We start from the raw sequence: 17,254 nt of genomic DNA, 5'->3' as shown, positions 1-17,254 counted from the left end.
ATTTAAGAAACTAGAGGCCTGGTGCACAAGATTCATGCACTGGAGGAGGGGAGAGGTGAGGGGGGTCCCTCAGCCTGGCCTGCGCCCTCTTGCAGTCTGGGACCCCTCAGGAGATGTCCGCCTGCCGGCTTAGGCCCGATCCCCGGGGCTCTAACAGTCTGGGACACCTTGCTCCTTACCGCCTGCCTGCAGCAGAGGCCAGAGAGGCTCCCGCTGCGCTCGCCAGCCGTGAGCCCAGCTTCTGGCTGAGCAGTGCTCCCTTTGTGGGAGTGCACTGACCTCCAGGGGCAGCTCCTGTGTTGAGTGTCTGCCCCCTGGTGGTCAGTGCACATCATAGCAACCAGTAGTTCCACCATTTGGTCGATTTGCATATTATGCTTTTATTATATAGGATGTTGTAAAAAAACAATTTCATTTACTCTCTATTCCCTATCTTAAACTTCCCACTTACATTTGATAAAGAAAATAACTTAATCCAACACTTAAAAATTGAATCAAAACCATGAACAATTTAGTGCCTGGACATGAAGAACTCCAGAGGATGCAAAAATCATATAATTCAGGTAAAGAGACATGAACAAATAAAAAAAAAATTAAGTAAAGTATCAAATGTGATAAAAGTGAGTAGTAAGACAATAAAAGATAAGTTTAAAGAAGACACATATTAGTTGGTGAAGTTATGGGGAAATGCAACTCATATGAATACTCCAAGATAGGTAGGACTCATACAAATAGAAAAATAAGCACATTCAAGTCAACAAAAGAAATTCAACCAAAGATAAAAGCACAAAGAATATTCTAGGACAGGCAATTTGACTATAGTTTGAATGGGCTTATAATAAGGGAAGAACTTAAATTATTTTCCTATATCCTTTCCTCTAAGGAAAAAATAGTTGTGGAAACTCTTCAAATACATTCAGTACTCTATGTTCAATGGGTCTTTTGTCCATTGGATGTTACATGCACCTAAACAGATTAAATTCTCCCACCCCAATTGTGATAGACTTTATCCAGTTTCAACATGAAATAATTAAATTATATAATAGTCACTTTTAATGATGCTCAGAATTTTTTTTTAAATCTAAAATCTCAGAAAAAGAATGTACTATATTTTGGAAGTATTGATACCAGTTTTGCATTATACCTCAGAATAAACTAAAACAACGTACCAATCTAGCTTCCCATGCAGCTATAATAGTTTGAAACTACCACTAAGTTACTGCTGTTTCATAAATAGAATCAGCAATGCTTCCTACAAACCCAGCTAAAAGGAAAACAGCAGGCCATGAAGATTACCAAATTTTGAACTAATGTTAACTCTAATTTCAACAACAAATGAAAGTGAAATTCCAAGGCAATAATTGTCATATGAATTTAGCTAGAATAACTGCTAAGAAGCGAATGGATATTCTTAAACACAGTGGCCAAAAAATTATAGCATAGCTACAAGAAAACACAGCAAAAGATGTAATGACCTGGTAGGAAATGAGCAGAACTAGGATCGTACTCTTTAATTAATGTATCTAAATTGAGACTAAAAATAAGTAAAAAACAGTGGAAGTCTTAAAAATACAGGACACAAATCAAACAGTAATCTTTTGCGGGATACCATGGCAAAGAGGGTCACAGGTTCATTGACTGAATTTTTTTAAATTAATTTATATTCATAACACAACATTATGAAGAAGATAAGGTAGGTACTAATATCCCAATTTTTTGCAGATGGAGCAACTGAGGCTTAGGAAGGTTTACCTAAGGCTCACAGATAATATATAGTTAAAACAAGGGAATTTTGAATCCTAGTTCACATGTTCTTTCCATAATCACAGTGTTTCATATCAACATCAGCAATGTCATTATGAAATGTGAAAATCAGAAATATAGAGAATTCTTTCATAACTCTGATATTCTATGAATTTCTCAGAAGCAGGAAATACATCTTGTTAATACTTTAACCTATTAAGCATCCAGCATAATGCTTGGCATATAATAAGTGCTCCATGTTTAAAGGAGTGAATGATTAATTATAATAACTACTAGAGGCCCAATGCACGAAGATTCGTACAAGAATGAGCCTTCCTCCTCCTGGCTGCCGGCACCGCCTTTGCTCTGGCCCAGAGCCGCCTTTCCGCCTTCCCACACTGCCCAGAGGCCCAGAGCGGCTGGGGCGGTGCGGAATGCCTGCGTCCCGCCCCGCCCCCGGCCGCTCAGTGCCTGCGTATGCTAATTAACCCGCCACCTTTGTTGGGTTAATTTGCATACTCACTCCTGATTGGCTGGTGGGCGTCGCAAAGGTATGGTCAATTTGCATCTTTCTCTTTTACTAGTGTAGATGGTATATCATATTTTTACCATGTCTGCTGTATTATGAAATCTTACTATTTTTCATCTATTATGGTCCAAATCTGCATAACAAGCCTTATTATGGGTCCTAACATAAATAAACACTTACTGTTCTTTCTGGTCTTCAATGTCTTACTGATCTGAGCTCTATTTTATGTATACATTCTATATCATCAACATAATATAATTTAGCTTCTATTTGTATCTTAGATCACTGATTATACATGTATTACATATCAACACTTAAACTCCCTAAAGTAAGATTTGTTTCAATGTCCTTTTGACTTAGTTATATTTTGTTAAGAAATGAAATCCTTGATATAGTTAGTGAGGAAATTGCAGGCTCAATTTCACCGTAAGTTCAATTCCTTATTATATCAAAGTAACTTGGCAGATTTTGAACTATAATAAATTTTATGCCAATCGTATTTGTGTCATGGTACTTGATGGTAAATTATCCTTAAAATAGAAATTCAGTTATTTAATATAAGCAACAATTCAACTTCTGAAATCACAAATAGAAATCACTGGTTTTTAGTCTTTCAGGGAACTCATCATCCATTATTTCATATAAAAATATGCATTTTTAAGCCACAGAATACCTTGGAAGGTCTAATCTAGTTTCCTTCAACCACATTTTCAGGCTTTTAAAAAACCGATTTGCCTTCTCTTTTCATGAAATTTTAATAATACATACTGTTTACCTATCTATAACTATATGTGTATCTATGCTTTATACATAAAAAATATATTTTTCATTCCCAATTATTGTCACCACTGAGAAACATCACATTTTCCAGGTAAGGACACTGAAGCCCAGAAATATTGCATATTTGCCCAAAGCAATGCCAGAGGATCTTTTAGTTAAAGGAACAAACAACTCAAAAATTATTAGAAAACTGACTAAGAAACTACTGGTTACCTAGATACCAACTATATATTCAATACAACTACAATTATCTTTTTATTTTCACAAGAGGACAGGCAAGGCATGTAACCTAAATTGTGTCCTTTTTTGTGTCCTTTAATGTAACTTTTCATAGAAGTTGAAAAAAATGGCTAAATGGATTCTTACTATAGGAAAATAAATAATGTTATCCCATACATCCCCAAAATGCCCTACCTCTTGTCTTTAAAACAACTTCTTAAAAACCTGTATTAACAAAAACAGTAGCAGAATTCAGAAAAGAAAGTGATGCAGGAACACATTTCCAGAATTAAAATTCAAGTTCTTAAGAAAATAATTTACTGTATTAGAATAACTATTTTGAAATAAAAATGCCTATATATTTTCCTTCTAATTTCTGGACATATTTTTAACTTGCAAGTTATTCTGGACTAAGTAATTAGCATTATTAACATTCTTACCAGTTCTATCGTATGACTCGTGGCATGTACGTGCAATTTCTGCCCCGAGCTCTAAATAATGACCAGCCTTGTTCCTGGAACCATCTGCTCCAAGTGCAAACATTCCCCCAGCAAAGCAGGCCAAATGTCCCATCTTCTTTTCCAGGTGCCCATTCTTCCATTCTCCAATAAAGGTAAGGCCTCCACGGGATTTCTTAATAAGATGTTTTTCTATAGCCTACAAGAAAGAGTAGATATTCAAAATTTCAGAAGCAAAATATTAGTGTTCAAACTTACTGCATCCTTCTGACTATAAAACCTTGTTAATATAGGACTCCATAAAGCAGTAACTTTCCCAAACTGGAAGGCTTAATTTACAATGAGCTTTGGAGTAATCAAGTTGTATATGAGCAAAGCAATACATGCCACATACTAGTTCAACTCCTATGTATTTTTGTAAACAACTATAGAAAATTGATTCCCTAAAAGGTAAAGATATAAATTAGGAAATAATAACCTTTGCTTAATTTAAAAACAAACTAAAACTCTAAGTACTGATCAACAGCTAGAGTCAGAATTATATATACTTTACAGTATATACAAAATATACAACTTTTAAAAAGTGATTAAAATCATTAAAGGGATATGTTTATACTAGATCAGAAACCAAGTAACATACTAAGTGGTTAACACACTATTCTATTTCACAGTTTTTGCTTGGAAATATCACATACAAGTGTTGCCAAGAATGAAACTTGTTCCAAATGTAAACTGCCACAACACTGTGGTATGAGGTTATATAAATATAGAACTGTGGTTAAGAGCACAGGCTCTGGAGCCAGGCTGTTTAGTTCCAGGCTCTGTCACTTACTGGTGCATCCTTCATAAAGTTACTTCAACTCTCAGTGCCTTGAAGTCCTCGTGTGTGAAGTGTAGTAAGGATTAAGTTACTTCACATATGTAAAAGGGTTAGAACAGTGCCTGGCACGTGGGAAGTACTATATACTGTTTTGCCCTTATTATTTACCCAGAGGCTCTCAATATACACGTCCAATGGGTCATTTGAAAGAAGAAATGTTCATGGAAATGCATGTAAAGTCAGAAGTTTTTCTAGTCTCTATAGACAGTAACTAAAAATAATTAAAATAATTGTTCATACATAAATATGTTACAGTAAATTCTTCTATAATTTCTTTAAAATGCCACAATAAAGGAACACTTAATATAAGACTTTTATATTAAAAAACTTAAACTCTACAATGAATGCACATAATAAAATGCATATAAGATGTCCATCTGTCACTATCAAATACAATGTATATGCCATATGTTAAACAGGTAAGTGTTCTGAGCATAATTACCTCAATAGCATCATCATACATGTTTCTAGCCTCAAGGTCTGTTTTATCTGACATCAACCATGCTTTCAGTAAGTATTCATAAAAACTGTCTCCCAGCCCACCAACTGATGTATGATCTGTAACAAAGAGAAAAGAGAAGGATGGAGGTGGAGAAAAGAGAAGACAGAAGACAATTACATAATGTTTTTCAGTTAAAATGACTATTTAAAAATTATGTTGACAGCTCTATTTCCAACATACTTCAAATTTAGTCCAGTAAGAGCATACTATAATCACTCTCCTCTACGTATACCCAATTTTCTAGAAAAATCTTCTTCTGCTGGGTGTATTTCACATACTTAGTAGTCTTCTTTTTCTTCAGTCACACAGTTTGCATAGTGTCACACATCCAAACATTTCCATTATTGAAAATAATTATCTTTGGTATATTAATGGTTTTACCTATATAAGCTGTAAGATTAAATGTAAGAGACATACTAAAATCTGATGTTAACCGAAAAGAGCTCATTTTTCTATAGATAGTGAATGGTGAATTCTGTGCAGTAGGCAGTAAATTAAAAGAAATCTACAAAGAAAAAAAAGCCCAAGAATTCCTTTGTAATGTCACCTTGCACAATATTAAGTTGTTGAATCAATATCCTTGATTACTATTTATATAGCTATTAGTATATATTTGTTTGTCCTAGGTATATTCTTATTTTTATAGATGAAATATCATCCATACTTTTAATCTTATCCGATTTAACAATATAATTCCCAAGGCAACCATACTCTTTTATTCCTGACTTTCTATAAACCCTACCCCACATCCTCAAGCTTTGTTTCAAAACTCACATCTTCCCTGCATGAAAAGAAAAATATCACATATTACATTCATATATTAGTTTTTCAAATTAGAGAAGAAAGGATGGACTATTCAGGTTTATGGAAACAACTGTCTATCTGGGAGAAAATGCATATTAATATTTATATCTTTAGCTCACAAAAATTAATTTGTGGTGGATTAATGATTTAAAAGTAAACAAAACTTAAGTATAACAGAAGGAAAACCAACATAGGGCACATACAATTAACAACAACAAAATGCAAATTGATAATTAACCTAAGAAAGGAAGTTCAACTCCACTAGTGATCAGAGAAAAGCAAATTAAAACAATGAGATTCCATTTCTGTCTATTTAATGGGCAAAGATTTTAAAAGATTAATAACAATGTTGATAAGGTATGGCTCAGAGTTGCTGGAACTTAAAAGGCAATTTTATAGTAGCTCTCAAAATGTAACCTAGGTTTCCTAGTTCTGGAATTACCCTACACTAACACTTGCACAAATATACAACACTGATCTAAATGCATCACAGGACTATTTCCATTAGTAAAACAGTAAGATACCTCATATGTCTAAAAAGTGACTAAAGAAATTACGTATAAACATACATACATATACATACATACTCTAGCAGACCATGAAATCATTGAAGAGAATCAGGCAAATCTGTAACCTGATACTGGAGGATATTTATTATATGTTGTTGAGTAGGGGGCAAAAAAGCAAGTTTCAGAACAACATAGTTTGATACTACTAAAGAATTGCGTGTTTAAAGGATGCTATTGTACACATAGAAAAGGTTTGAAAAGACAACTGTCAACAATGATTACATCTAAAAAAAGGAGCCCTTCAATTTTTACTTTATATGCTTACATTTTATCGAAATACATGTATCTTATGTAATTAAGTCATCGTGTTATAGAAAGTAATAAATGGGGGGAAAGTGCCCTCATTCACTTCAGGCAGTATGTCTGCCTGTACTCTAATAATTCACTTGTACCTTAAACAAGCCCATGTTCCCTATAATGACTTTGAACAAATATCTGCTTTTAGCTCTACTTTTCACTCATGTAATTCAAATACTTGTACCTACTGTTTATAAACCTCTGGAGTTACAACAGTTTCCTTTTCTACAATCCTTGGAGTATATTCTAGATTATGCTGTTCTTAGATCTACTCACCCACTCCCAGCCACAATGTGTTCTACAAGCTTGTTGAAATATCTTGTTCGTTATGATCTCTCAACTTGCCTCCAAATCTCTTTACTCTTATTTGATTACTAGAGGCCTGGTGCATGAAATTCGTGTGTGTGTGTGGGAGGGAATCCCCTCAGCCCGGCCTACACCCTCTCCCAATCTGGGACTGCTGGCTCCTAATCACTCGCCTGCCTGCCTGATCACCCCTAACCACTCTGCCTGCCTGCCTGCCTGCCTGCTCGCCCCTAACCACTTGCCTGCCTGATCGCCCCTAACTGGTTGCCTGCCTGCCTGATCACCCCTAACTGCCTCTGCCTTGGCCCCTGCCACCGCGTCTTCGTCCAGAATGATGTCCAGAAGTTCATTCGGCTGTCCAGTCTAATTAGCATATTATGCTTTTATTATTATAGATTCCTTTCTACATTTCTGTACTTTCATTTCATTGCAGTCTCAGGAAGGATGGTTGGCCACAGTAGTAGAGTTATAGCTCAATCTTCTACCATGAAGCAGAAGTCCTAATAAACCTTTCGTAAGGTTACTTCCTTTTGGATATCTCTGCAATTAGCTAATGTTAAATATATTGAATTTCTCATTCCCTTGTCTCCTAATTTGTTTCCACTGCTCAATCATGAATAAAAACCAAAGCATGTGGGAGCCTAGGGAATCTTAGCTTACTCTAATACTTCTTGCTGGTGTTGGACTTTTAAGCTTGTAACCACTGTGTTATTCAAGATAATCTTAGGTGGTACATAAAAAATCTTTTAAAAATTGAAAAAGTTTTATTAATTAACCTTATCAAGATGATCTTTTAACTGACTCTGATTTTGAAAGAAGCTCTACTGTGGATAAAACGCTATTACACAGCACCACATGGTACAGAGAAATCGTTCATGAAAGGGGGATTCAATTGATGCAGCAAACTCCATTGTTATCTTAAGAAATTGCCACAGGCATCCCAACTTTCAGCAACCACCACCTGATAGTCAGCAGCCATCAATAAGAAGCCATTGTGGAGGATGTATTGATCAGGGGTGATATTAACTGTGGGAGAGAACTGAAGGCCTAATTAACTGAAGGGAAGAAGAAATGAAGGCCAGATCCTCAAAGGAGTTTGAATTTGGGGCATGTTGAGTTTGAGGTGCCAGTTGGATATATAAATGAATATGATAAACAGGCGATCAGATATGCAGAAATCCAGAGAGAGCACTAAGTTAGGGGTATACATTGGGGAGTCATCAATACATAAAATGGATTTGAGCCATGGGAGTTTACCCAAAGAGAATGGAATGATTAGAGGATATAAATGGTACTCTGGAGCATAATACTTAGAGAAGAGTCATCAAAATAACATACAGGGTTTTGTAAAAGAAGCTCTGGCTATATTGTAGATCTCTGGAAAGAACAAATGAGCAGGAAAGTAAACAAGATTAAAAGTATAACAGAATTAAAGGAGGTGAACTAGTGAGGGAAAACAGGAAAAAGCAAAATCATGGCTTAGGAGAAATGATTTTTGGATCCATGAATTATTGCTAGAGTTTACGGTTTAGCTGTATGTTACTCAGGTTATAGCATGTAGTCACAGTCCTGCTCAGAGGTTCTCTCCAACTCTTCTAAGCTATTGCTCCAATGGAAGATTATCCTATATAATAAAAGCCTAATATGCAAATTGACCAAACAGCGGAATGACCGGTGGAACGACCAGTGGATATGACGTACAATGACCACCAGGGGGAAGACGCAGGAGCTGCCCCCAGCCCACAGGCCCCAGGCCAGCCAAGGTGGGTGCCAGAGGGGGGCCCCCCAACCGCCCCGCCGGTCACCCCTCAGAGGGAGGCAGCCAGCAGCAGTGGCAGAGAGCAGGGCGGGTGAGCAGGCAGCGCCAGGCCTAGGAACCCTTCCCATGCACGAATTTCATACACTGGGCCTCTAGTATGCTTAATAAATGAACACACAGCAAAAGCCTGAAATCCACGATAACTATGGAATTTATCACCTAGTAGTCTGACTTCTTACTTAAACCACTGAGACATGCCTGCTAGGTGTCGAATTCAATGAAACGTGACTCTCCAAGCTCCTTTTGATATTCAGAAATTGATAACACATTATAAAACACTACTAAATATCAATGATTCACATAATCTGTCAGCATGTCATGATTTACTGAAGTGTTTTATAGAAAATTCTAGATTAAAAACTAATATTTATATCATATGTTTAAAGTTTATGAAGCATTTTCAAATATATTATCTTAAAATATGATCCAAATGGTCATCCTATTAAATAAGTACAATTAGAACAGATGAAAAAACAAAGGCACAGAAAAGTTAAATAACATCTAAATTATTAAATGGGAAATCCAGAATTAGTCTTCTAACTTCAAATATTTTACCCATTCTTGTTTTTCCCAGTTTTTTATTTATTAGAGTAAAATTTAATAAATTAGTAATGACCAATTTCCTATATTTTCTTCACATCAATCATTAAATGGCATAGGCTAAGCATTGTACTTAGAAAATGAGTAAAAAAAAATAAAGTAAAACCAGAAAAAATACTAATGATGTGGCTTTAAATCTAGGTTTCTTACCATACTCTTTTATATCTGTTGCCAAGAACTTTTCCTGAAGGTAATTACCAGTAATTATTCTCTGTGATTGCTATGTGCATGTCACAAACATTATCATTATTCTAATTACAATATAGTTAGCCAAAGCTGAATTGTTAAATTTCAGTTCAATTCACTGTTTTGCAGACTATTTATAGATATGACAGATGTATACTGCTCAAAGATAATAATGGAATTTGATGTACTTTCCAGAAGCTGATATAAAATATATAAAACATTAAAAGGAACAAATTGGACAATTTAGTAAGGGCTGCAGCTGCTAAAGGATATAAGAGCAACTCCCCTAAGATTTTAAAGACCCCTTGCCAATAACCATTGAATAGCTTTCTATAACATCCTCAAAATTAATACTGCTGAAAGTCAATGTATTCTGAAGAAGCAATTTCAATTTATTTGGAGGGGATGAAAGGATTATTTTTATTGCAATTCTTTATTGTGATGAAATAAATATAACAAGAAAGTGGACATTTTAACCATTTTACAAGTAGAAAAACTGAAGCTACAAGCGATTAGAAACTTGCTAAAGATAACAGCACTAGTAAATCTCAGGCTTGGACACTAACTGGGGGCTTCTCGTTCTACATGTAGTGTACTTAACACTACATCAAGCAAAAGTTTCCACACAAATAATCTTTTAACAAAGCATCAGCTGTACTAGAAATACTTACACTGACCCCAGCGACCTGTTCTTGGGTTCAAATAATTTGGATAAAGACCATTTGGACGATCCATTTTCTGAAGTAGCCTCCGAATGTGCATGACCTAAAGAATGCAATTAACAAAAATAAATGTCATCATGGCTTTATACTTATCTAAGCTTTGTGTTTTTTCCTCACTCAGAACCTTCACCACCTCCCCTGCCTTTGTGTGTGTGTGTGTGTGTGTGTGTGTGTGCGTGTGTGTGGTGGTCAAGTAAAGCTACTATTTTTAAAGTGCCTCATTTTTATAATGACATACGATCATTACATAAAATCAAGCAACAATAAAAATACAAAGCAAAAAGCCACTGGAGTTTTATGGCGTTGAATTGATGGTACAGTTGGAGATGACTAAAATTCTTCTGATATTGTTTAACTATACATGAGCAGGACCTATCTCTCTCTACTAAGGTCCTCTTCAATCGTACTCAGTAATTCTGAACTTTATCTTTTGGTAGATTTATCTGCAGAAAACTTACATTTTTGTCCCTACCACATCTATACATATATATAAAAGCCTAAGCGACCGTTACGACCAGTCGACCAGTAGCTATGATGATGCACTGACCACCAGGGGGCAGATGCTCAACACAGGAGCTGCCCCCTGGTGGTCAGTGAACTCCCACAGCCAACCTCCCACAGTCCCTCCCCCTACCAGCAGGCCCCATAGGCCCCAATCGCTGACCAGGCTGAGGGACCTCACCCATGCATGAATTCGTGCACCTGGCCTCTAGTAATGTATGTTTTTATAAAATGACACTGTCTTGCCTCTTGTAGCTGATGCCGAGAAATGCTACGTATTTTTAATATCTATATTCAAAAATATATTAAGCTCTTATTTCTAATAATTTAAATGTAGACTGTCTTAATATTTTAGGTAGATAATCATATAATTTGTGATTAATTACTGTTTTTTTCCTTCCTTTTCAAGTCAATTCCATTCATGAACTTTTTGTTCATTTTGTTTTTCTTGCCTTACCATGCTAGCTGGGAATTTCAGCACAATGCTGAACAGAGATGACAATGAGATTTTTAAAAAGCCTACAAGTCATTAAAACTTCTCAAATAACAGTAAATATTTTAAATATGTTCTAAAAAGAAAGGACATCTCTTTAGGTAATTTAAAAAGAAAAAGGCCAGAACTCTAATGAACATATTTCTAGAAAGGCAATCATTCTCTAAGCATCAAATCTTAGAGAATGTTTTTGTGAATGTTGAAGGACATTTTTTTTTTTAAAATATGGAACTCTTCACGAATTTGCGTGTCATCCTTGTGCAGGGGCCATGCTAATCTTCTCTGTGTCATTCCAATGTTAGTATATGCGCTGCCAAAGCAACTCTTTTATAACAGAAGAAAGAGAGCTAACCTTTTTGTAGTAAACCGGATCCCCTGTCAAGTAGCTAAGGTGGACAAACTCCATATGCAGTGTTCCAAATTCAGCAAGAATGCTGCTACCTGCAGATGCCCAGCCCCAGTTCCGCCCGACTCCACTGAGTGAAAGCAAAGAGAAAAGGAGAAGAATTAGAAAAAGACCAAAATATTTTTTAAATGAATACATACACTTTAAATAAATATCTCAGAAATTATTTCTATAATATTGAATGTAAACTATAATTGAAAAATAAAATTTAAAATATTACATCTAACACAATAGCTTATTTATTTATAACTAAAATTTTACTTTATTATTAAAAATTTTTTGAATAGATACTACATCCACATTTTAAAAATTAAAACATAGAAAAGCAAATAGTAAACATATTTTACCCCAGAAATCTCATCTCTCTTCACACCACCAAGTCCCATAGATATCACTTTCATTAACTTATATGTTGGTACAGAATTTTTAATGCATATATAAGCAATCCAAATATATATTCTTATTTCCTTCCTTTTTTAAACAAAACATAGCAAAGTAATATTTACTGCTCTGTACCTTGTATTTTAACTCTTAAGATGTACCTCAGTGGTCTTTACATCTTAGTTCATTAACAACTTTTTTAAAGCTGCACAAAATTCCATGATAGTAATGACTTGCAACTGGAATGCCCCACCCCAGAGGCTTATAAACATGTGTGAGAGCATTCATTCTGAGTTGTCTCAAACCCTGAAGGTGAAACTTGCATTTATTGTGCTGGGGCCAAAGATGCAACATCTGTAATGGCCAGGACAGTATCACACAATAAAGAACTGTCCAGTCCCAAATGTTAACAGTGCCAGTGTGAAAGCTACTATACTATGCAAACAGATATAATTTAATCCATACCCTATTGGTGGTCTGTCAGCATATTTCTAATATTTTGCTATTATGAAAACTTTACCTGCAGATGAATAATCTTGTGTGGATTTCTTTTGTGCAGAAGTATTGCTAGGGTGTCTTCTTGTCTTTTTTTTAGCCTACCTTATAATTTTTATTGGAAGCCAGACAATATAAATGAAAAAATGTCAAGGCATTAGGCATTGTCTTCTAAGAAGGTTAAGTTTCTTGTGAAACACAGGTTGAGTAGAGGCAAATTACCTTGGTTTTAGGCTTTGTTAAGGGTAGTCTATTTTGGTTTTACCTCTACTCCTAAGGAGTGGCCCTCTGAGACTCAGCTGAAAGCCTGGGTGTTTATCAAGAGATCTCCACCTTGCACCCTCAAACACTAACCTCTGTCTCCCCAGTACCATGTCACTTAAATTTTCTCCTTTGCCCACTAGCCTCCAGATGCTGTTTTCTTGTTGGATTTCCTTGAGTCTTGCCTCATGCATGTGCAATCACAGAATCAGCCAACAACTTGAGGAAAATCTGTACATAAATTTTTGAGCTTTTCCTCTGGAATTCCTTCCTGTCTTGAGACTTTGTGCCCCAAGTCTCATTCATTTTGGCAGCTCCAGGACCTGATCACCAGGCCTCCTCTGCCCCATGTTAGGCTTGACCTCTTGCTCTGTACCGTGACTTGGAAAATGCCCTCGGGGGGGAAAAGCCAATGTTTATACGGAGATGATCTTAGGAAATACCACCTGAGTTAGTTGCTCTATAATGCCCCCAAACCATTTGGTTAAGCGTTTGATTGTTTTTGGTGGTAGGGTTAGTCTGATATAAGTTATTCCATGGTTGGAACTGGAAGTCTAGATTAATTATTCAAGTAGCAGAGTTATTCTTACTAGATCTCTAAACCATTCTCCAGGGTCTTTTCTACTTTGGGGACAAAGTAAAAATGTAAGTCTTTCTCTCATGTTATACCCACTTGTATAGTGACAATTCAATATGCCATATTTTATTCATCTGTGTGGGGAAACATTAAAATAGTTCTCAAGCCCAAGAGGTCACTGGTTTGATTTCTGGTCAGGGCACATGCCCAGGGTGTGGGCCTGATCCCTAGTGGGGGCATGCAGAAGGCAGCCAATCAATGATATTTCTCTCTCATGGATGTTTTATCTCTCTATTCATTTTCCTCTCTCTTGAAGAAAAAAAAAAAAAAGTTATCAATACATGATCACTATCTCATTTAACGTTCTTTAATTAGCTGGTGCAGTTTTTACACTATCTTTGAAAATAATATGGTACCAGTAACGGGTTTTTGTGTGCTAGAAGTGAGAATCAAGGAAGAAATAATGATAAATATTAGTAACTACATAGGACAGTCATTCATTCCCAAATAGTAAGTGCCTACTATTCTCCAGGAGATGTAATACTGAATCTGACATATAACATTCCTGCTCCCATAAAAATAAGACCATTTATTTATTTATTTATTCATTTATTTATTTATTTATTTGGGAGGGGGGTTGTTGTTGTTATTGTTGTTAATCCTCACCTGAGGATATTTTTTCCATTGATTTTTAGGGAGAGTGAAAGGGAGAGGGAAAGACAGAGAGAAACACTGACATGAGAGAAACACATCAATTGGTTGCCTCCTGCAAGTGCCCCACCAGGGCCCAAAACAGGGAGGAGCCTGCAAACAAGGTATGTGCCTTTGACTGGAATCGAATCCAGGACCCTCTGGTCCGCAGGCTGATGCTCTATCTACTGAGCCAAACTGGCTAGGCAATAAGACCATTTTAAATAGTGGTATTTGTTATGAAGAAAATTAAATAGAAAAACAGAATAGTGGGTACTAGTGAAGGTGAGTTAGCAGGCAGGCTCTTTATGTATAATGTTCAGAGAAAGTGCTTCTGAAAAGACACAATCTGACTGAGAACTGAATGATGTGAGAAGGAGCAAGAGATGACTAGATCTGGTAGAAGATAATTCCCATCAAAGAAACAGCAAATGCATAAATTAAATAAAAACCCAATAGATAAATTAAAATAGAATTCTACAACAAGAATACCCACATACAAATAGAACTTACCTTTTCAGATTCACCATTGCCCAGGGAATCCCAGTCGGTGTGTTAAAGGCAGGAAGGAGCTTCTCAGCCAATTGGACTGCTTTAATCTTGAATATCTGAGATAAAAACATGAATATTCATAAATTATAGTAATCAATTTATGAATTGCAGCCATCAACATATGCTGGTCTCTCATACAATGCATACTGAAATGTACTGGATACATGCAAGTACAGGGTGAAAATGACATCTCTAAGGTACCATGTAGCATATACCGCAATCAGGGAAAATGTACATTGGATACTGAGGAAAGCTACCCAACGTGCAATGGGCTGAAATTACAATTAATTGAAAGATGAGGATATGGTTTTGATAGTATCTGTATTTTCAGCTGGCAAAGATCTAAGAAAAAACATTAGGCTATGAGATGTTCATCCATGGTATACAAGCTTAGTATAAATATCAAAGCAAAAGAAAAAGACACAACCCTATTTGGATAAATACCCTTGAAGTACTTTAAGTACATTTATGCCTCAACATTTTCCATCAAAGTTTAATCAATTTATTAAAGTAAAAGAAAAAATTTGAGTTCACACTCCAAGTTTCATTTGAGATTTATAAATGATTCACCCCTTGGTCCCAATTGCTGCTATTTTTGGTACCTGAAACAATCAATTACCTAAATATCAGTGTTTCTAAACTTTTAAAATCGTGTACTATTACAAAAATATACATGGTAAGACTTCAAATATCCTTAGCATATCAAAATAGATAGGTCTGTGTACACTACTGTGGAACTATTGACTTATAGGCTCCAAACTGAGATTGGATCATAATACCTCATTAGGAAAAGTGGCACGTTCTTCTATATGCCTCAAGTCTATCCTTTCAAATTGATTTCAAATTGATGGGTTATTTACAGCATTCTAACTGACTGGATGTATGAAAAACACACACACACACACACACACACACACACACACACACAGCAAGCACATTTTTCCTAGTTAAAATATATCAAACTTATGTTTATAGTTGTACAACATTCTATAGTAAGAGATGTATTAATTTATTCAACCATCCCCCCTTCATGGGCTTTTCAAATACTGGTTACTACAAACACACTACTGCAATGAAATATCCTTCTGAGTATACCTTATGTATCCACATTGTTACTTTTAGAAAATATATTTCTAAATAGATAACTGGCTCAAAGAGAATTTAAAATTTTTGTTTTAATCCTCACCCAAGGATATTTTCCCATTGATTTGTAGAGAGAGTGGAAGAGAGAGGGAAAGACAGAAATATTGATGTGAGAGAAACACATCTCTTGCACAAGCCCCGACCAGGGCTCAGGCTGGGGAGGAGCCTGCAACCAAGGTATGTGCCCTTGACCCAGAATCGAACCCAGGACCGTTCAGTCTGGCAGGCCAATGCTCCATCCACTGAGCCAAACTGGCTAGGGAGAGAATTTTAAGTTTTAAATGTTTACTTGACATTGCAAAATTATTTTTCAAAAATTGTATCATGTGTATTCCCTCCAACCACTTCTTTACATTTAAAGTGGGTGCATTTAATTGTATGTATATTGATGTCAACAAAGATGCTTAAAATAAGTAATCTGGGCCTTGAAGTTCTTCACCAGGCGGAAGTGGAAGGATAAGCGTTTACTTTAGGCAGAAAACTATGGCATAGCTCTATAAAAATACAGGGAAATGAAACAATGTGGTCTAAATATAGTGTCATGTATACAGAACTGGGGGCTTCTCTTCTCTTGCTCACTCCTTCCTGGATTTCACCCCTAAATTTCTAGCTCCTGTGGTAGGTGACTCAAAACCCTTCTGATCTGTCAAACCAGTAATCATAACCATAACCATCAACTATGAATTGGTATTAGTTCTGTGACTTTAAAGATGTAGAATGAGTACAAAAGTGGAGATGAACTCTTACAGTTAAGAGGAAAACGTTGGAGAGTATATTTTAAAATGTTATCTGGGTCAGCAAGGCATAGTGGAATGTTTGTTCAAGTACCAGCACATCGGTAGAAAGTGAAAGTGTGGAATTTTCAATGAAAATAGCAGCAATTTTTGGAGCAAAATTAGGTTTTCAAAGAATAAAATGAGAATCAGTGCAGTAGGACAATAATGACTAATATTTAAAACAGGAAAAAATAATACTCGACATCTCTTTTTTCTTTAACTCAGAACTTTTCTTAAAGGACTTTAGTTTAAAAAAAGGATATTCTATTGACCTTACCCCACAGACAATACAGTACTATTTGTGTTTTGGTAAGGAAAGATTTTGGTGGCGGTGTTCCTTTTATTTTGTTTTTATTATCTGTGAAATATGTATTAAACTTGACATAACCACTTCTCTACCCATTCTGACAGATTTCAGATGCAGTTATCCACATAAATTATGTTATTATCTTATTCAGGAAGGGATGCCACTTTGATAACCAATAAAAAATGAGAAGAGACAATCCTGTAAAAGGTACGCCATATATTTGAGGATAGAAGTAAACATAATAAATCATCAAGATTT

General features: G+C 35.7%; 1 protein-coding gene and 1 non-coding gene across 3 annotated transcripts in view; both read right to left on the bottom strand.

The window, feature by feature from the left end:
• Positions 1-17,254, bottom strand: part of MAN1A2 (mannosidase alpha class 1A member 2) — a 69,067-nt gene that overhangs the window by 19,870 nt on the left and 31,943 nt on the right. For both annotated transcript variants that reach the window (XM_070397139.1, XM_070397140.1), the window contains exons 6-10: positions 14,732-14,826; positions 11,761-11,884; positions 10,364-10,457; positions 5,052-5,167; positions 3,712-3,928 (exon numbers count right to left, since the gene is read on the bottom strand). In XM_070397139.1, the coding sequence (XP_070253240.1) occupies positions 3,712-3,928; positions 5,052-5,167; positions 10,364-10,457; positions 11,761-11,884; positions 14,732-14,826 (646 nt within the window). The remainder of the gene's footprint in view (positions 1-3,711; positions 3,929-5,051; positions 5,168-10,363; positions 10,458-11,760; positions 11,885-14,731; positions 14,827-17,254) is intronic.
• On the bottom strand, positions 11,628-11,730 carry LOC138996538 (U6 spliceosomal RNA). The gene has a single exon (XR_011468816.1). It is a non-coding gene; the product is annotated as a U6 spliceosomal RNA (small nuclear RNA).

Source organism: Myotis yumanensis, unplaced genomic scaffold (genome assembly GCF_028538775.1).
Source record: "Myotis yumanensis isolate MYYU_CA2020_CCGP unplaced genomic scaffold, mMyoYum1.0.hap1 SCAF_17, whole genome shotgun sequence".
Classification (NCBI taxonomy): Eukaryota; Metazoa; Chordata; class Mammalia; order Chiroptera; family Vespertilionidae; genus Myotis; species Myotis yumanensis.
The sequence above is the reverse complement of the archived record's forward strand: the minus strand, read 5'-3'. Positions and strand labels throughout refer to the sequence as shown.